General features: G+C 39.4%; 1 protein-coding gene across 1 annotated transcript in view; it reads right to left on the bottom strand.

Annotated features, from left to right (window-relative positions):
• Positions 1 to 450: 450 nt before the first annotated feature.
• nemp2 (nuclear envelope integral membrane protein 2) overlaps positions 451 to 16407 on the bottom strand; it is a 42479-nt gene continuing 26522 nt past the window's right edge. Inside the window, exons 6-9 of the mRNA XM_063051983.1 lie at positions 11750 to 11852; positions 11368 to 11593; positions 7637 to 7807; positions 451 to 4012 (exon numbers count right to left, since the gene is read on the bottom strand). Of these exons, the coding sequence (XP_062908053.1) occupies positions 3817 to 4012; positions 7637 to 7807; positions 11368 to 11593; positions 11750 to 11852 (696 nt within the window). The 3' untranslated portion in view covers positions 451 to 3816. The remainder of the gene's footprint in view (positions 4013 to 7636; positions 7808 to 11367; positions 11594 to 11749; positions 11853 to 16407) is intronic.

The following is a 16407-nucleotide window of genomic DNA, read 5'->3' as shown; positions in this document are numbered from 1 at the left end:
AGTATGTTGGTCCAACCCAGAGGTCTATGGAGACTCAGCCACTGAATTTATTCAAAACAGAGAATGACAGATTTGGATATTAAGGGACATGAGCTTGTGCAGGATAGCAGAGCCAAGGTAGAAGATAGCCACAATCTCGATGGATGGTGGAGTAGCCATGAGACCCGCACAGGCCATTATCTGCTCCTAATTCTCATGTCTGCCTTTGAGGGAAACAAATAAAGAAGAATTTTCTTTTGTATGAGTTTAATCTGCAAAATAAATGACTTGAATCCAATGATTATGCTGTATTCCAGACATGGTGTGAAAGCAATTTCTCCAGAGAGAAAAAAGGCAAATTGCCAGCGAGATACTTAGTATACAGTGGTATGCAAAAGTTTGGGCACCCTGGTCAAAACTTCTGTTACTGTGAATAGCTAAGTGAGTAAAAGATGACCTGACTTCCAAAAGGCATAAAGTTAAAGATGACACATTTCTTTAATATTTTAAGCAAGATTACTTTTTTATTTCCATCTTTTACAGTTTCAAAATAACAAAAAAGGAAAAGGACCCGAAGCAAAAGTTTGGGCACCCTGCATGGTCAGTACTTAGTAACACCCCCTTTGGCAAGTATCACAGCTGGCTACAAAAAGCGTTTACAAGCTAAGAGTCTTTCAATTCTTGTTTGGGGAATTTTTGCCCATTCTTGCAAAAGGCTTCTAGTTCTGTGAGATTCTTGGACCATCTTGCATGCACTGCTCTTTTGAGGTCTATCCACAGATTTTCGATGATGTTTAGGTCAGGGGACTGTGAGGGCCATGGCAAAACCTTCAGCTTGCGCCTCTTGAGGTAGTCCATTGTGGATTTTGAGGTGTGTTTAGGATCATTATCCTGTTGTAGAAGCCATCCTCTTTTCATCTTCAGCTTTTTTACAGGCAGTGTGATGTTTGCTTCCAGAATTTGCTACCAGTAAATGTTCCCCGTGCCACTGGCTGCAACACAAGCCCAAAGCATGATCGATCCACCCCTGTGCTTAACAGTTGGAGAGGTGTTCTTTTCATGACATTCTGCACCCTTTTTTCTCCAAACATACCTTTGCTCATTGCAGCCAAAAAGTTCTATTTTAACTTCATCGGTCCACAGGACTTGTTTCCAAAATGCATCAGGCTTGTTTAGATGTTCCTTTGCAAACTTCTGACGCTGAATTTTGTGGTGAAGACGCAGGAAAGGTTTTCTTCTGATGACTCTTCCCTGAAGGTCATATTTGTGCAGGTGTTGCTGCACAGTAGAACAGTGCACCACCACTCCAGAGTCCGCTAAATCTTCCTGAAGGTCTTTTGCAGTCAAAAGGGGGTTTTGATTTGCCTCTCTAGCAATCCTATGAGCAGTTCTCTTGGAAAGTTTTCTTGGTCTTCCAGACCTCAACTTGACCTCCACTGTTCCTGTTAACTGCCATTTCTTAATTACATTATGAACTGAGGAAACGGCTACCTGAAAACACTTTGCTATCTTCTTATAGCCTTCTCCTGCTTTGTGGGCATCATTTATTTTAATTTTCAGAGTGCTAGGCAGCTGCTTAGAGGAGCCCATGGCTGCTGATCGTTAGGACAAGGTTTGAGGAGTCAGAGTATTTATAAAGCTTTGAAATTTGCATCACCTGGCCTTTCCTAATGATGACTGTGAACAAGCCATAGCCCTAACAAGCTAATTAAGGTCTGAGACCTTGGTAAAAGTTATCTCAGAGCTCAAATCTCTTGGGGTGCCAAAACTTTTGCATGGTGCTCCTTTCCTTTTTTCACTCTAAAATTGTACAAAACAAAAATAATACACTAATCTTGCTTAAAATGTTGAAAAGAATATTTCATCTTTGATTTTATGACTTTTGGAGATCAGTTCATCTTCTACTCACTTAACTATTCACAATAACAGAGATTTTGACCAGGGATGCCCAAACTTTTGCATGCCACTGTAAATGGATTGCAATTTCAAACTGGAACTCAGCATTCAATTTGCATTTTTGAACAACATTTGTTCAAGAAATATCCAGATGATTAATCCATTTCATTTTATGTATACATTTTGATTTTCTGAAATCTAGTAAAAGCTCCATCAGCGTGGATGGCTATCTACCAAGTTTTCTTTGTCCTTCATGTGTAAAAGGAAATGTCTCATCTCAACCCTTAATGGCTTAACCTTTATTTTGGCCTCTTGTTCTAGATAACAAAATACTTTTTAACAACATAATCCTTGCTTGATTTTCTTATCAATCTAGTGGAACATTATTTTGATCTAACCAACTCCTACCAATGATTTTTTTCAAGCTCAGTTTTTTTAATCAGAGCACTATGATATAAAAATTAACCTATACCTGCTGCTTCTATAACAATCAAAATAAAAACAGACCATTCATTTTACCTAAACTGGGTGTGAAATAAAAACTAATGTTTCTAAATGAATCATATTAAAACATGACGAAGGGGTCTCGGCCTGAAACGTCGACTGCGCCTCTTCCTATAGATGCTGCTTGGCCTGCTGCGTTCACCAGCAACTTTGATGTGTGTTGCTTGAATTTCCAGCATCTGCAGAATTCCTGTTGTTTGCATATTAAAACATACACACCATGAACAAATTTTGTCCAAAAATTCAAATTTAATGCCAAATTCCAGTTTGAAATTGCAATCTATTTAGATGATGTACCTTGCTGGCAAATTGCCTTCTTTTTTCATCTTACATATTCTCTTGTTTTCACACCATATTGTGAAGTACAGCAGGAATACAATGTGCTTTACAGAATGTTTGGATTGCAGACATCTGCTCAAGTACATGATTAATCCCCATATTTAAATATCATAACAATCCCATTTATTTCTAAACTCTACTTCAAAAATATTAAAGCAGTACAGAGAAGGGAACAGTTATAACCCAGAGATATATTTTTAAATCATACTTGATGATTTCTGAATATGGCTTCTAAACCTCAATCACTTTATCCATGAAGGAGTTCAGTTTATTCCACCAACTTTGGCACCAACATGATTGTATGCAATGCAGCAATGCAGGTCAACAATTATTGGCCTGGAGGTTGGTAGCAGAATTAATAGAAAAATAGTCTTCCTTGTTTTCTCATCAAATGTGCTGAGAGGAAGAGGTTCTCACTGCAGCAAAACACAGCAACAGTCCTTCTGGGTTGTGCATGGTGAAGTCCTTAATCACTGAGTAGTGCTTGCAATTTGATGGCTGACAACTAAAGTTTTCATTATCCAACCTTCAACCAATATTCTTCTAGAGATAGCATTCTTAGTTACATTAAGTAAAGTGCCGTCACAGATCACACTAGGTGAACTGAATTGGTGTCTCCAAGACCTCAGAATTCAACAAGATACATGTGACAAACCGGTTATCTTTCAATGGGTTTGAAGAAAGATCCGCTTATTCATTTGCTCGTGAATTACAGATATATATTTTCAGCAATTAAAAAAAAAGAAAACAGATAATTGTGCATATAAAAGTCTGTAACCTGACTGAGGCCTGGAATTTCTGTTCCGCACGTCACTAAGTTGACAAAAAACATTGCAACTTCAAAGCTAAAAGGTCCCTCTCACCAGAACCACATACATTAGTGCAAATTTTTTTGTCAGAAGAAAAATACAAACTGAATTAGAACTTACATATTCACTGATCAGCTTGTATCCTTGGTCAGTTTGCCTTTCTTTTGTGCATCCCAGTGTAAGAAATATCAAAACCAGATACTTCTATGTACATTATTTGATGCATTAGTCAATCCCTGTTCAGAATGATGGTTCAAAAAACCTATTGAGGATGCAAGTGAAGCAAGAGTTAATTCACTATACCACTGACTTCATGATCTTCATCTGTATCCATCACTTCACCATTCTGTGAAACAAAGCTATTATCTTCCTCCGTAGCAAAGAGCTGGGCTTCCAAAAAGGCTCCCCCAATTCCATAATGTTGTTCATGATTCCACACTTCCTCGTGTGTGAGGTGTGAAGCTCCCAGGATAAAGTCCGCCATTCTGAAAATGAGAAGAACAGAGAAAGTGAACAAAAAAATACATTTACCCAGTGGATCCACTGTTAGAGTTTTAAATTCCCCAGGGCCAGATGGTCTGCATCCCAGAGTGCTTAAGGAAGTGGCCCAAGAAATAGTGGATGCATTAGTGATAATTTTTCAAAACTTGTTAGATTCTGGACTAGTTCCTGAGGATTGGAGGGTGGCTAATGTAACCCCACTTTTTAAAAAAGGAGGGAGAGAGAAACCGGGGAATTATAGGCCGGTTAGCCTAACGTCGGTGGTGGGGAAACTGCTGGAGTCAGTTATCAAGGATGTGATAACAGCACATTTGGAAAGCGGTGAAATGATCGGACAAAGTCAGCATGGATTTGTGAAAGGAAAATCATGTCTGACGAATCTCATAGAATTTTTTGAGGATGTAACTAGTAGAGTGGATAGGGGAGAACCAGTGGATGTGGTATATTTGGATTTTCAAAAGGCTTTTGACGAGGTCCCACACAGGAGATTAGTGTGCAAACTTAAAGCACACGGTATTGGGGGTAAGGTATTGGTGTGGGTGGAGAATTGGTTAGCAGACAGGAAGCAAAGAGTGGGAATAAACGGGACCTTTTCAGAATGGCAGGCGGTGACTAGTGGGGTACCGCAAGGCTCAGTGCTGAGACCCCAGTTGTTTACAATATATATTAATGACTTGGATGAGGGAATTAAATGCAGCATCTCCAAGTTTGTGGATGACACAAAGCTGGGTGGCAGTGTTAGCAGTGAGGAGGATGCTAAGAGGATGCAGGGTGACTTGGATAGGTTGGGTGAGTGGGCAAACTCATGGCAGATGCAATTTAATGTGGATAAATGTGAAGTTATCCACTTTGGTGGCAAAAATAGGAAAACAGATTATTATCTGAATGGTGGCCGATTAGGAAAAGGGGAGGTGCAACGAGACCTGGGTGTCATTATACACCAGTCATTGAAAGTGGGCATGCAGGTACAGCAGGCGGTGAAAAAGGCGAACGGTATGCTGGCATTTATAGCGAGAGGATTCGAGTACAGGAGCAGGGAGGTACTACTGCAGTTGTACAAGGCCTTGGTGAGACCACACCTGGAGTATTGTGTGCAGTTTTGGTCCCCTAATCTGAGGAAAGACATCTTTGCCATAGAGGGAGTACAAAGAAGGTTCACCAGATTGATTCCTGGGATGGCAGGTCTTTCATATGAAGAAAGACTGGATGAACTGGGCTTGTACTCGTTGGAATTTAGAAGATTGAGGGGGGATCTGATTGAAACGTATAAGATCCTAAAGGGATTGGACAGGCTAGATGCGGGAAGATTGTTCCCGATGTTGGGGAGGTCTAGAACGAGGGGTCACAGTTTGAGGATAGAGGGGAAGCCTTTTAGGACCGAGGTTAGGAAAAACTTCTTCACACAGAGAGTGGTGAATCTGTGGAATTCTCTGCCACAGCAAACTGTTGAGGCCAGTTCATTAGCTATGTTTAAAAGGAAGTTAGATATGGCCCTTGTGGCTACAGGGGTCAGGGGGTATGGAGGGAAGGCTGGGTTCTGAGTTGGATGATCAGCCATGATCATAATAAATGGCGGTGCAGGCTCGAAGGGCCGAATGGCCTACTCCTGCACCTATTTTCTATGTTTCTATGTTTCTATGTTTCTAAACCTGGGATTTTCAATTTAGATTTTCTTGAGTGATTAAGCAAGAAACTACTAGTTAAGGAAAACAAAATGACACAGGAAAGGTACACTCAATTCCAGCATGATCCCAGTGAATTGAAGAGCAACACCAGTTACGATCAATTCTATCAAAGCAGCAATTCCCCTTACAATCTTATTGTTGGGAATGAGGTGGTTAATACAAGGCACAGGCATATGTAAACAAAAATCACTTGCAATATTCTGCATCACTAATATGAAATAATTTGTCAAAAACAATTTTGTAACAGTACTTTTGCAAGTCATTTGCCACAGAAAAGCGTTTTACTTATACAGAAATCACACAAAATATGAGTCAGTTGCTTCACAAGTTTTAAGTAACAGACTACAATTTGAATGGTTCTGAAATTTGTTTCAAATTAATGATTCACAGCGAATATGTCATCAATGTCCTGGGACAAGAAATATAAAGGTAAAAACCTCAGCAAACATCTCCTGTTCTGGATGTGTAAATACTTTTAATTTATTTCCCTTCAAATTACAATTTACGGAAAATTTAACTGAAGGGAAGGTATTAAGAACACATGTACTAGAGACAGTAAAACCACTAAGTTAGGTTGAAAAACTGTTAGAGAGCAAAACATATTTTAAAAATAACTCATCAAATCTGTTTTTGGTTTCAAGGAAACTCAAGAGCTTTGCTGGTAAATAACTTTGTTTTGCAGTCACTATTCAGAAATTAAAAGTAGCATAATATATAAACATAAATATCTAATAATTACCAAGAACCTGTAAAGTTTCTTTCTGATGATACTTGTGGAGGGATAAATACCAGCCAGGAAAATTAATTAAATCTACTTGATAAAACAATGTAGGTATTGTAGGCCCAGATGAAAAGACAGGGTGTACTGTGGCAATGCTGACAGACTAAATGTCGACAGGCTGTTTTTTTCCAAGATAGAATCTAGAAATAACAATTATTCACAGGATAAAGAATCAGATATTTAGACACAAAAGAGATGCTTAACTGCAGAGGACTGATGCATGATTGTTAGCTTCATCCCATACTGAGGCTGAGACATTTTTAAACACTAAGATAATCAAGGAAACTGAGGAGCGGGCAGAAAAATAGACTTGGAACAACAAAATAGAGGAGGCCCGAGCAGGGCGATTTTGCACAAGGACAAAGTGGATAAAGGAATAAATAGTTAAAACACTTTAAAGGATTCAATCTGATTCTCTAATGTGCTTTAACCAATACTTATGATACTACCTGTTCTTGCTTCTATTTATGTGTTTTTTAAATGTCGACCAAGTTCACTGATCTATTACCTTCACCCACTTTGTGCTTCTGTAACGTTAGCCTGGATCCTGCCCGAGCAGCTGACCTTCCTTAGTCTGCACGTTGTATGTCTCCAGTCCTGCCACCGTTTAGCTGATTTTGAAATGCTGAGACACCACTTAGTTCAAGGGCAATTAATAATGGTAATAAATATGGCCCTTTATGCAGGAATGCTACATCCTGTGAACAATTTAGGGTATTCAAAACACTTTCGACAATGTTGTATTCTTTCCTCTAGCATTAAAAAAGATAAGTTCCCTGCCCCCCAATAAAGCCATCTAATTTTTCATCTCTTCTCTTTTGAATATATTTACTCCCTGGTGAATACATATTACAGATATGTATCGGTCACATCCCACTCTTCATATGTAAGCCTCAATGATGAAACACACACAGAGTAATGGCAAATGTTTCTGATATACCGAGATTACAGAGGCCAGAGGAAGCCTAACTACAACTCATCAGAGCATCAGAGCACTGCCCCAAACAGACTGTTGGTCCCCTTTACTCAGTATGGGAAAGAGATCACCTCAATCTTCACCACAATTTGTATATAACAATGAACACTGAATGGCAATAGAATGAGAGAATGAGGGTCAGTGACAATGATACCGTCCCACCTACCTTTTTGGGAATTTGATTTTTGATACTATTTCCCATGCAGGAAAGTCCTTACTCCTGCAACATCTGCGGAGCTCCTCGAGAGCCTTTTTGGTTTCCAGTTCAGTCTGTTCCCTATACTCCTCTTCAGTAATGAAATAAACCCGTGGCTTTTTAATGAGCTGTTTGATTTTCCTGTAATTAAAAACAAAGTCCCCATTTTTTCAGGAAAACCTCCCTGCTTCAGGTAAACATTGAAGGTAAAGTACACATCTAATTTTGTGCTTTGTAATTCTAACTAGAGCCCAAGGTTCTTGATCACCTGTCAGTCTTGTTCAGAATATTCCATTTAACATGCTGAAGCTCTACTGTTTACTGCAATTCTGATAACAGTGACAAGATGTGGTTTTGTTTTCGTCCAATTTGTTCAGCGACCTGTAGTTTTTTCACCACTATTTTTCCTGCAAAAATGTTAGCTTTGAATCCTGGCTAGGCAAGTCTTTGAGTAGCATAGAGTATCGAATTTAAGATACAAATGCAGGGGGAAAGATACTTTAAATTAGATTCACTACCAAGCAATTAAATTGTTGCAAGTGAACATGGGCTCATATGATGTATTATGCTGTATATCAAACTCCTGGCTAGAAAGCTCTAGATAGATAATTTTAAAGTAACTTCATTTTTTAGAAGATTAAAATTACTTAAAACAAGGAGGTGAGCTGTGATAGCAAATACTCATCTGTAGGTTGAATCATTTGGTGGGGGAGTATAATTCTCACAGCACCAGACAGGATCCAGATTCAGTCCCGACCTCGGGTCCTGTCTATGTGGTGACGTCCTGGCTTCCACCCACATTGCAAATACTTTCAGATCGCTAATTAACTGGCTGCTGTAAGTTGCTCCTTCTGTGGTCATGAGTGGTAGAGTGGATGATCATGTTGAGAACGTGGTGAAAATGAAATGGGATTATGGTGATGGTTGATAGAGACTCAGTGGACCTGTTCCCATGCTATATGGCTTATCAAATATACATCTTCATTTCTTACGTAGAAGTCTTGTGGCAGAACCTGTAAATGCAGCTTTTATTGTATAAGTAGATGCATCTCACTAATGAAGGCGCAGATGCACCCATTAGAACATGTGAAAAATTCATTATTATAAACCTTCATCATGATTGTGTAGAATTACCAACCTATTCTACATAAGGAAAAAGTAATGCAGAGTCACACGTTCACATATAGGTCTACAGGAAACACTGCGGCCTTTCCAACTGCTCAGCAAGGTCATCATTCAAGTCTACCAGACCACAGAGTTGTTATGTTTTTACACGGCTTGCCTTCTGGGTAAAATGCCTTCCAATGGTGGAGTGACGTATACTGAAATAGGAAACACTGACGCTGTCAAGTTCTCTCTATTAAAATTTTGCCCAAGAATGGATGACATTGCAGTGGCTAACAGAATAAAATACCAGTTTAGGATATAGGAAAAAGGATTGAAGCTAGCAAGATAGCCAGCCTTAGGGAGAGTAGTGTGCTGACAAGCAGGCATCAGTTAAATATCGATTCTATTTAAATTACGCATGTAGTTTTTCTTTGTTCTTTGGTTTTAAAGCAAAACAAAATCTTCTCTACAACGGTGGTGGTCTCCGCATAGGGTTTTTTGCGGCCATTTTATTTGCTGGGGTGAGGGGTTGGTGGCAGGGAGGAAGATCGAGTGAGGTCAGAAACATGCAATAAGTAATGAGGTTTGGAGAAAGCACTGTCTTCTGAGCCGTACCTAGACACACACCCTGACTACTTAAAAAGCACATACCATCAGCTGCAGGCTGCATTACTTAAAAGCGTTTCTGGGGCAAAACTATTGCAGTGGCAGCAGCAAACTGATGGAAGTTTATCGGATTCTGAGAGGCATAGGTCGAGTAGTTAACCAGCATCTTTTCCCCAGGGTCGCAATGTCTAATCCTAGAGGGCATTGAGCTTAAGGTAGGTGAGGGGTAGTTCAAAGGAGATGTGCGAGGAAAGTTTTCTTTTTCACCATAGAGAGTGGTGGGTGCCTAGAACCTGCTGCCAGGGGTAGTGGTGGAGGAGGCAAATACAATAGAGGCATTTGATAGACTCTTGGCAGGCACCCGAATATGCAGAGAATGGAGGGGTATGGACTACATGCAGCCAGGAGGAGTTAGGTGTCATTAACTTCATTAGTTCAGCACAACATTATGGGCTGGAGGCCTTGTACTATGTGCTGTACTCGGTAGAGATGGGTAGGTGCAAGACCACAGTAATCTTGAGTCCAGAAAAATGAGTTATTTATTGGTCATGCTAAACAATATGTAATCTGCCCAGATATATTTTCACAATTTTCCATTTTTCAACCTTTGACATGAATAATCCAAGGCCCATTTTGCTTTTCCAGCCAAAAATAAATGATCCTAAATAACATTCTGAAGAGAAGCAGCAAAATAATCCTCAGTATTATATTAAAAAAAACCTCAAATAATTTCAATAAATTACATCTATATTGTTATTATCTCCTTACTGTTTGCAGAGCTTGCTCTGCACAAGCTGGCTGCTATGTTCCTACAATGCAATTGACTATATTTCAAAAGTACTTACTTGGCAATTAAGTGCTTTACACCATAAAAACTACTTTATATTTGTGAACTTATACAGGAATATTGCAGTAAAATCGTACAAGCACTGAAATTTTATGAAAACTCTCTTCAATATTCCTGGTGTTGGAAACCACTGTTTTTTTTAAAATAATACTTCTTATAAAATTTGTACTTTTTAGACAAACTTGTGTCTTTTTCACAGTATGTGCTGGTTCATCCCAATTCACTGGCAAAAAGTGGTATAGCAGTTAAACTAATGATTTATCACGCAAACACGAGGAATTCTGCAGATGCTGGAAATTCAAGCAACCCACATCAAAGTTGCTGGTAAACGCAGCAGGCCAGGCAGCATCTCTAGGAAGAGGTACAGTCGACGTTTCAGGCCGAGACCCTTCGTCAGGACTAACTGAAGAAAGAGCTAGTAAGGGATTATCACCTTTCTTTTTCACAAGCTAAGTATTAGCACATTATCAATGTGATGTACTTGGTTTAATTATGTAGCCAAATAGCTAGTTATTCCCATCTAAGGATTTTCTTATCTTAGCTATAAAAGTGATGAACTCTTCAGAGGTGCCACCTTTTGCTTGCATCTTTATTCCTTTTGTCTTCAGACCCATTCACCTCTTGGCATCGTTTCTCAGCTCTTTATTTAGTTTGCTCAGTATTTGTTTGATTGTTTGTACTTCCAAATGAGTTTAAATATTAGAATTAAGACTACTCATCATTTCTGACTCCTGAAAGAACCCCAAGGATCTGAAATTAAACAGAGATCCAACCCAGGATTACTTGGTGCATCAATACCAAGTTTCTGCACAGGAATTAAACTTAAATAATGATTAGTTCATTTTGGCTAATTTGATTAAAAGAATAAATTCAAAAGCCTAAGGTACTAAAACAGGAATGTATAAAATTGGCCACATTAACAAGATTACCAAATAACACCTCTGTCTCTTCAATACTGAGTGTTAATTCCACTGGAGCAGCAGAGTAAATTATAGAGAGGGGAAAAATGAGAGCTTAATTACTTATCAACATAAATAAATAAATAAAATCCTAGAACTATAAATAGTAAAATCTGAAACTTTTCTATTATTAGAATGAAGTTATTTGCAATATCTCTTGTACAATAAAGCCAAATACTAACCTGCAAATGCAGCAGATCAAATTAACTGCATGGTGGAAGTTGCATGCACATAACAGAATAACTATGGCAGTGTAAGCACATTGACTGAATGTAACACCGAGGTATATCATCAGTGATGCTGCCAACTGTAAAGTCCACATAAGCAGAATTATGCTACGTTCATCTGACAACGGCCCATGGTTATAGCAAATAATATAGCTTAGACAACCAAGCACAAGAATATAACCTGTTTCAGGGGTAAAAAAGAAAATGAAATAAGACACTGACAAATTTTTCTCTCTAATAAGTGTTTGACAGAGTAAACACTGTAAAAGTCACCATCAATTCCAAAGAAAATGAACAGATGATCTTTGATAATCAAAAATACTATAATTTTGCTTACCATAAAGGTGGTGCTGATACTGGGATAGGTGTAAGACACCTAAATAAATCACAGATAATGAAACTGACCCACTTCCGATCATTAGAAACACGAATGTCCTGGTCTATAGAAGAGATAAAACATTATATTAAATGAATGACACTTATGAGAATGGAACAGCTGATGTGCCACTATATCACCTATAGTATCGTTACCTCACATACACATTCATTCTCTCCCATACAGAACAGAGAGCAAGTCACAGTTAGGATTATAAATAAGCTAATGGCACTCTATGTTAATTACATTTAAAATCCTTTTAAAATTAATTACTGATAAAAGAATTCTACAGGAATTGTAATAACATTGGGAATGCTGTGGCTTCAATATCACTCTCATCTTTTCATGTTCCCTCAGATTATTCCTCTCCTCTTTGCTCCCTTCAGGATTCTTCTGATTTGATATGTGCGTACAATATATCCAGCATGCAGCTTTCATGTCCCTGAAATCTGTTTTTTAATTTCTTTGAATATCTCTCAAGTTCCAATGTCTCAAAAACTTTATCAAAATGATTCCTACATTAGCTGAACATCAAGGAAGTAAGCACATAAATAATTGAAAGCAAACTGGTACACTGACATAAATATAAAATACTGCATACAGATAAAGTAAATAGCTTCCAGGGGTCATGCATTTCATTCTCAGTTTCAAAACGCATTTCATTTCGATCATGCTTGCAGCCTGTAATATATACTTGAAGGTCACTCTATTCGGTACCTCCCTGTACCTAATAAAGTGGCCACTGAGTGTATTTTTGTGGTCTTCTGCTGCTGTAGCTCACCCACTTCAAGGCTCGACGTGTTGGGCATCAGATGTGCTCTACTGCACATCACTGCTGTAACACGTGGTTATATGGGTTACTGTCACCTTCCTGTCAGCTTGAACCAGTTGGGCCATTCTACTCTGACTTTTCTCATTAACAAGGCACTTTCGCCCACAGAACTGCTGCTCACCGGATTTTTTTTTTTTGCACCATTCTCAGTAAACTCTTAGAGACTGTTGTGTGTGAAAATCCCAGGAGATCAGCAGTTTCTGCAATACTCAAACCACCCGCTCTGGAACCAACAATCATTCCACAGTCAAAGTCACTTAGATCACATTTCTTCCCCATTTTGATGTTTCTTCAGACTATCTGGACCTCTTGACTTTGTGTGCATGCTTTTATGCTTTGAGTTACTGCCATATAATTGTCTGATTGCATACTGTAATAATGAGCAGGTGTAAAGATGTACCTAATAAAGTGTCCATTGAATGTATTTACAAAAATGTTGCTTGAATGAATAATTTATTGAGCAGAATTGTAAGATTGTACCTTTTTATTTGTAAAACCAAGGATGAGCAAGCAAAATCTCTAGTTGACCTCCTTCAGTCAGTTTTGGTCACAACTTTCCCCTCCCTATCAATGACATTTTAATTTCATGAAAACAACAGATAATCAAGCAGGAAATGCTGAAAGGAAATAGCACTTTTGGTACCATGATTGACAGGAAAATATTTGCATAGAAAATATTCCGAGCACAGAATCAAAACCCCAAAGAAGGTAGACTTTCTGGTTGATTGAAGAAACTAACGTGTGTGCTATGAAACATGTTTGTCTTTAAATAATCTTATTTTGTTTCTTCAGAATACTTCTTTTGGTTTCAGATGGCACTGTCTGACTGTCTGTATGAAATTTATAACTGGTATTTAACATTTGAAGAGGACAATACAAGTTTTAACCCCATGGTTGTTCAGTTACATAAATAAGCAACAATGGCGCCTCGGGTAAACCTCATCAGCTACGACACTGCCACTGCCACTGCAGAATACTGTGCAGCTGTGTGGGGCAGATCAGCCCATTGACCCGTTGCTTAACGAAGCCTGCTGAATAATCACGGGCACACTGCGCCCCACACCCACTAACATCATTGACAGACTTGCAGGCATTGCTCCTCCAGAGATCCAAAGACACACTACAACAAAAATTGAAAAAGGTAAACAGAACTCGGATCCACGGCACCCATTACATCATCATGTGCCAGTTTCCAAACGCCTAAAATCAAGGAAAAGCTTTGCTACAGTGGAGGAACTACCGCATGGAACATCCCCCCAAACATACAGGATTGACCTCCGACAACAAACAGAAGACAGAACCCCACCAAACAATACAGTGCAAGACCCCACAGAAATGTTGCCAGACGGGGCACTGCTTGACAGACGGAAGAGGTGCACTCTCAACAGAGCGAGAGCGGGAGTTTATAGGACGGGAGACAATATGGTGAAGTGGGATTTAAAGACCAGCGAATCCTGTGAATGTGGTGAAAGGGTGCAGAACATTGAACACGTTCTGCGCAACTGCCCACTCTCACCTGATAAACCTGACACTGACCTGCTCAACATCAACCAAACAACACTGGAGTGGCTGGCTGTCTGGTGCGACAAGCTATGAATGAATGAGTTACATAAACGATCAATAAGATGGTCCAAGGCAGTGTTGTCCAATCTTTTTTAGCCCAATGCCCCCTAAAGCACTTTCATACTTGTCAGCAGCCCCCTGGGGCACCATCGTACTTGCCAATGACCTCTTAGGAACAATATACTTCCCGGCACCCCCACAGTGTGAAAACATGTCTACCATATGCTACCATGAGAAAATCAATTCCGCATTAAATTTTTATTTGTCTTTAAACCTAGCTTACACAGTACCTGTATGCTGTACAGCAGCTTCAATATCAATGTGATCCTTGAGCTTGATAGTTTTTAGCAAGAGTTGAACTATCTGGTTCAAGTTGTAACAGCAAAAGCCTCAAGTCCTCACATGTAACAACGTCCAAGCGATTTCTGTTTTTTCTGAGTAAGTGTTTCACTGCACTGAAGCCCCTTTCAAAAAGGTAGGAGAATGGAAATGCAATGAACAGCAGTTTGGATCTTCTCCAAAGTCCAGGAAACTTCATATGACAGTGTAGTCACATACCACAAAAGCCAATGTTTTTGAAAAGCATTTTTGCTTTTTCGTCATTCTGAATTTCGATAATTTCTTCTTGCAATCTTTCTTCCTGTTCTTCCACCTTGCAAAGAAATGGGTTAACTTTCCAGTCTGGGATTTCCAGATCATTCGAATCCTTGAATCAATTTTGAAAATCCTTCTTCATTGACTGCAGGTGTAAGCAGTACTCTTGCAAGTTCCCATCTGCAAAAGAGAGTGCCATACATTCCACACAGGAAAACTGTGAGAACGTTTCTCTCCCATTGTTTTGCTTATATATTTCCAACTTTCCAATAAAAGTGGGCACAGCACTTTTTGCCTGGATTAAATTTAAATTCTCACCCTGCAGTTTCATATTCAGGAAGTTAATTTTGTCATACAGATTGGTTAGGTAAGCCACACCTCCACATAAACCTTCAATCTTGTTTCCCAAGCCTGTCAACTTTGGCGAGCTTAGGAAAAATTCAACCACAATGTCAAAAAGATCAAAGAAATGTTTTAAGCAGCAGCTTTTTGACAGCCAACGCACTTCAGTGTGAAGAAGCAAGCATTCAAACTCTTCATCGTTATCATGGCATAACTGGCAAAATATCTGCTATTTAATGAATGAGCTTTAATTTTGTTGATAGCAGATATTACAAGAGTCATGCTTGAAAAAGTCATTGGCTGAGGTTTTTGGCTGCAACATGTTGATGATGAATTATACAATGGATTACAAACAGACTTGGAATTTCTTTTCTCATAAATGCCACTGAACCAGCACGGTGACCTGGCATATATGCTGCTCCATCTGTTGCATAAGAAATCATGTTCCTAATCAGAATACTTTTATCCTCAATATACATTTTGAGCTCATCATAGATTGATTCTCCATTGATATTTGTTTTTAACTTCTTACAAAAGAGAATCTCTTCATAAACTTTTCCATTTTTGATAAATCATACATACCTCATTGTCCTGCAGTTGACTCATCCAGTTGTATCCCAAATTCTAACAACAGGAATTCTGCAGATGCTGGAAATTCAAGCAACACACATCAAAGTTGCTGGTGAACGCAGCAGGCCAGGCAGCATCTATAGGAAGAGGCGCAGTCGACGTTTCAGGCCGAGACCCTTCGTCAGGACTAACTGAAGGAAGAGTGAGTAAGGGATTTGAAAGCTGGAGGGGGAGGGGGAGATGCAAAATGATAGGAGAAGACAGGAGGGGGAGGGATGGAGCTGAGAGCTGGACAGGTGATAGGCAAAAGGGGATACGAGAGGATCATGGGACAGGAGGTCCAGGAAGAAAGACAAGGGGGGGGGTGACCCAGAGGATGGGCAAGAGGTATATTCAGAGGGACAGAGGGAGAAAAAGGAGAGTGAGAGAAAGAATGTGTGCATAAAAATGAGTAACAGCTGGGGTACGAGGGGGAGGTGGGGCCTAGCGGAAGTTAGAGAAGTCAATGTTCATGCCATCAGGTTGGAGGCTACCCAGACGGAATATAAGGTGTTCACACCTTATATAACACCTTATATTCCGTCTGGGTAGCCTCCAACCTGATGGCATGAACATTGACTTCTCTAACTTCCGCTAGGCCCCACCTCCCCCTCGTACCCCAGCTGTTACTCATTTTTATGCACACATTCTTTCTCTCACTCTCCTTTTTCTCCCTCTG

The sequence above is a fragment of the Mobula hypostoma genome, chromosome 6 (assembly GCF_963921235.1).
Source record: "Mobula hypostoma chromosome 6, sMobHyp1.1, whole genome shotgun sequence".
NCBI lineage: Eukaryota > Metazoa > Chordata > Chondrichthyes > Myliobatiformes > Myliobatidae > Mobula > Mobula hypostoma.
This window is presented reverse-complemented; position numbering and strand designations above follow the sequence as displayed.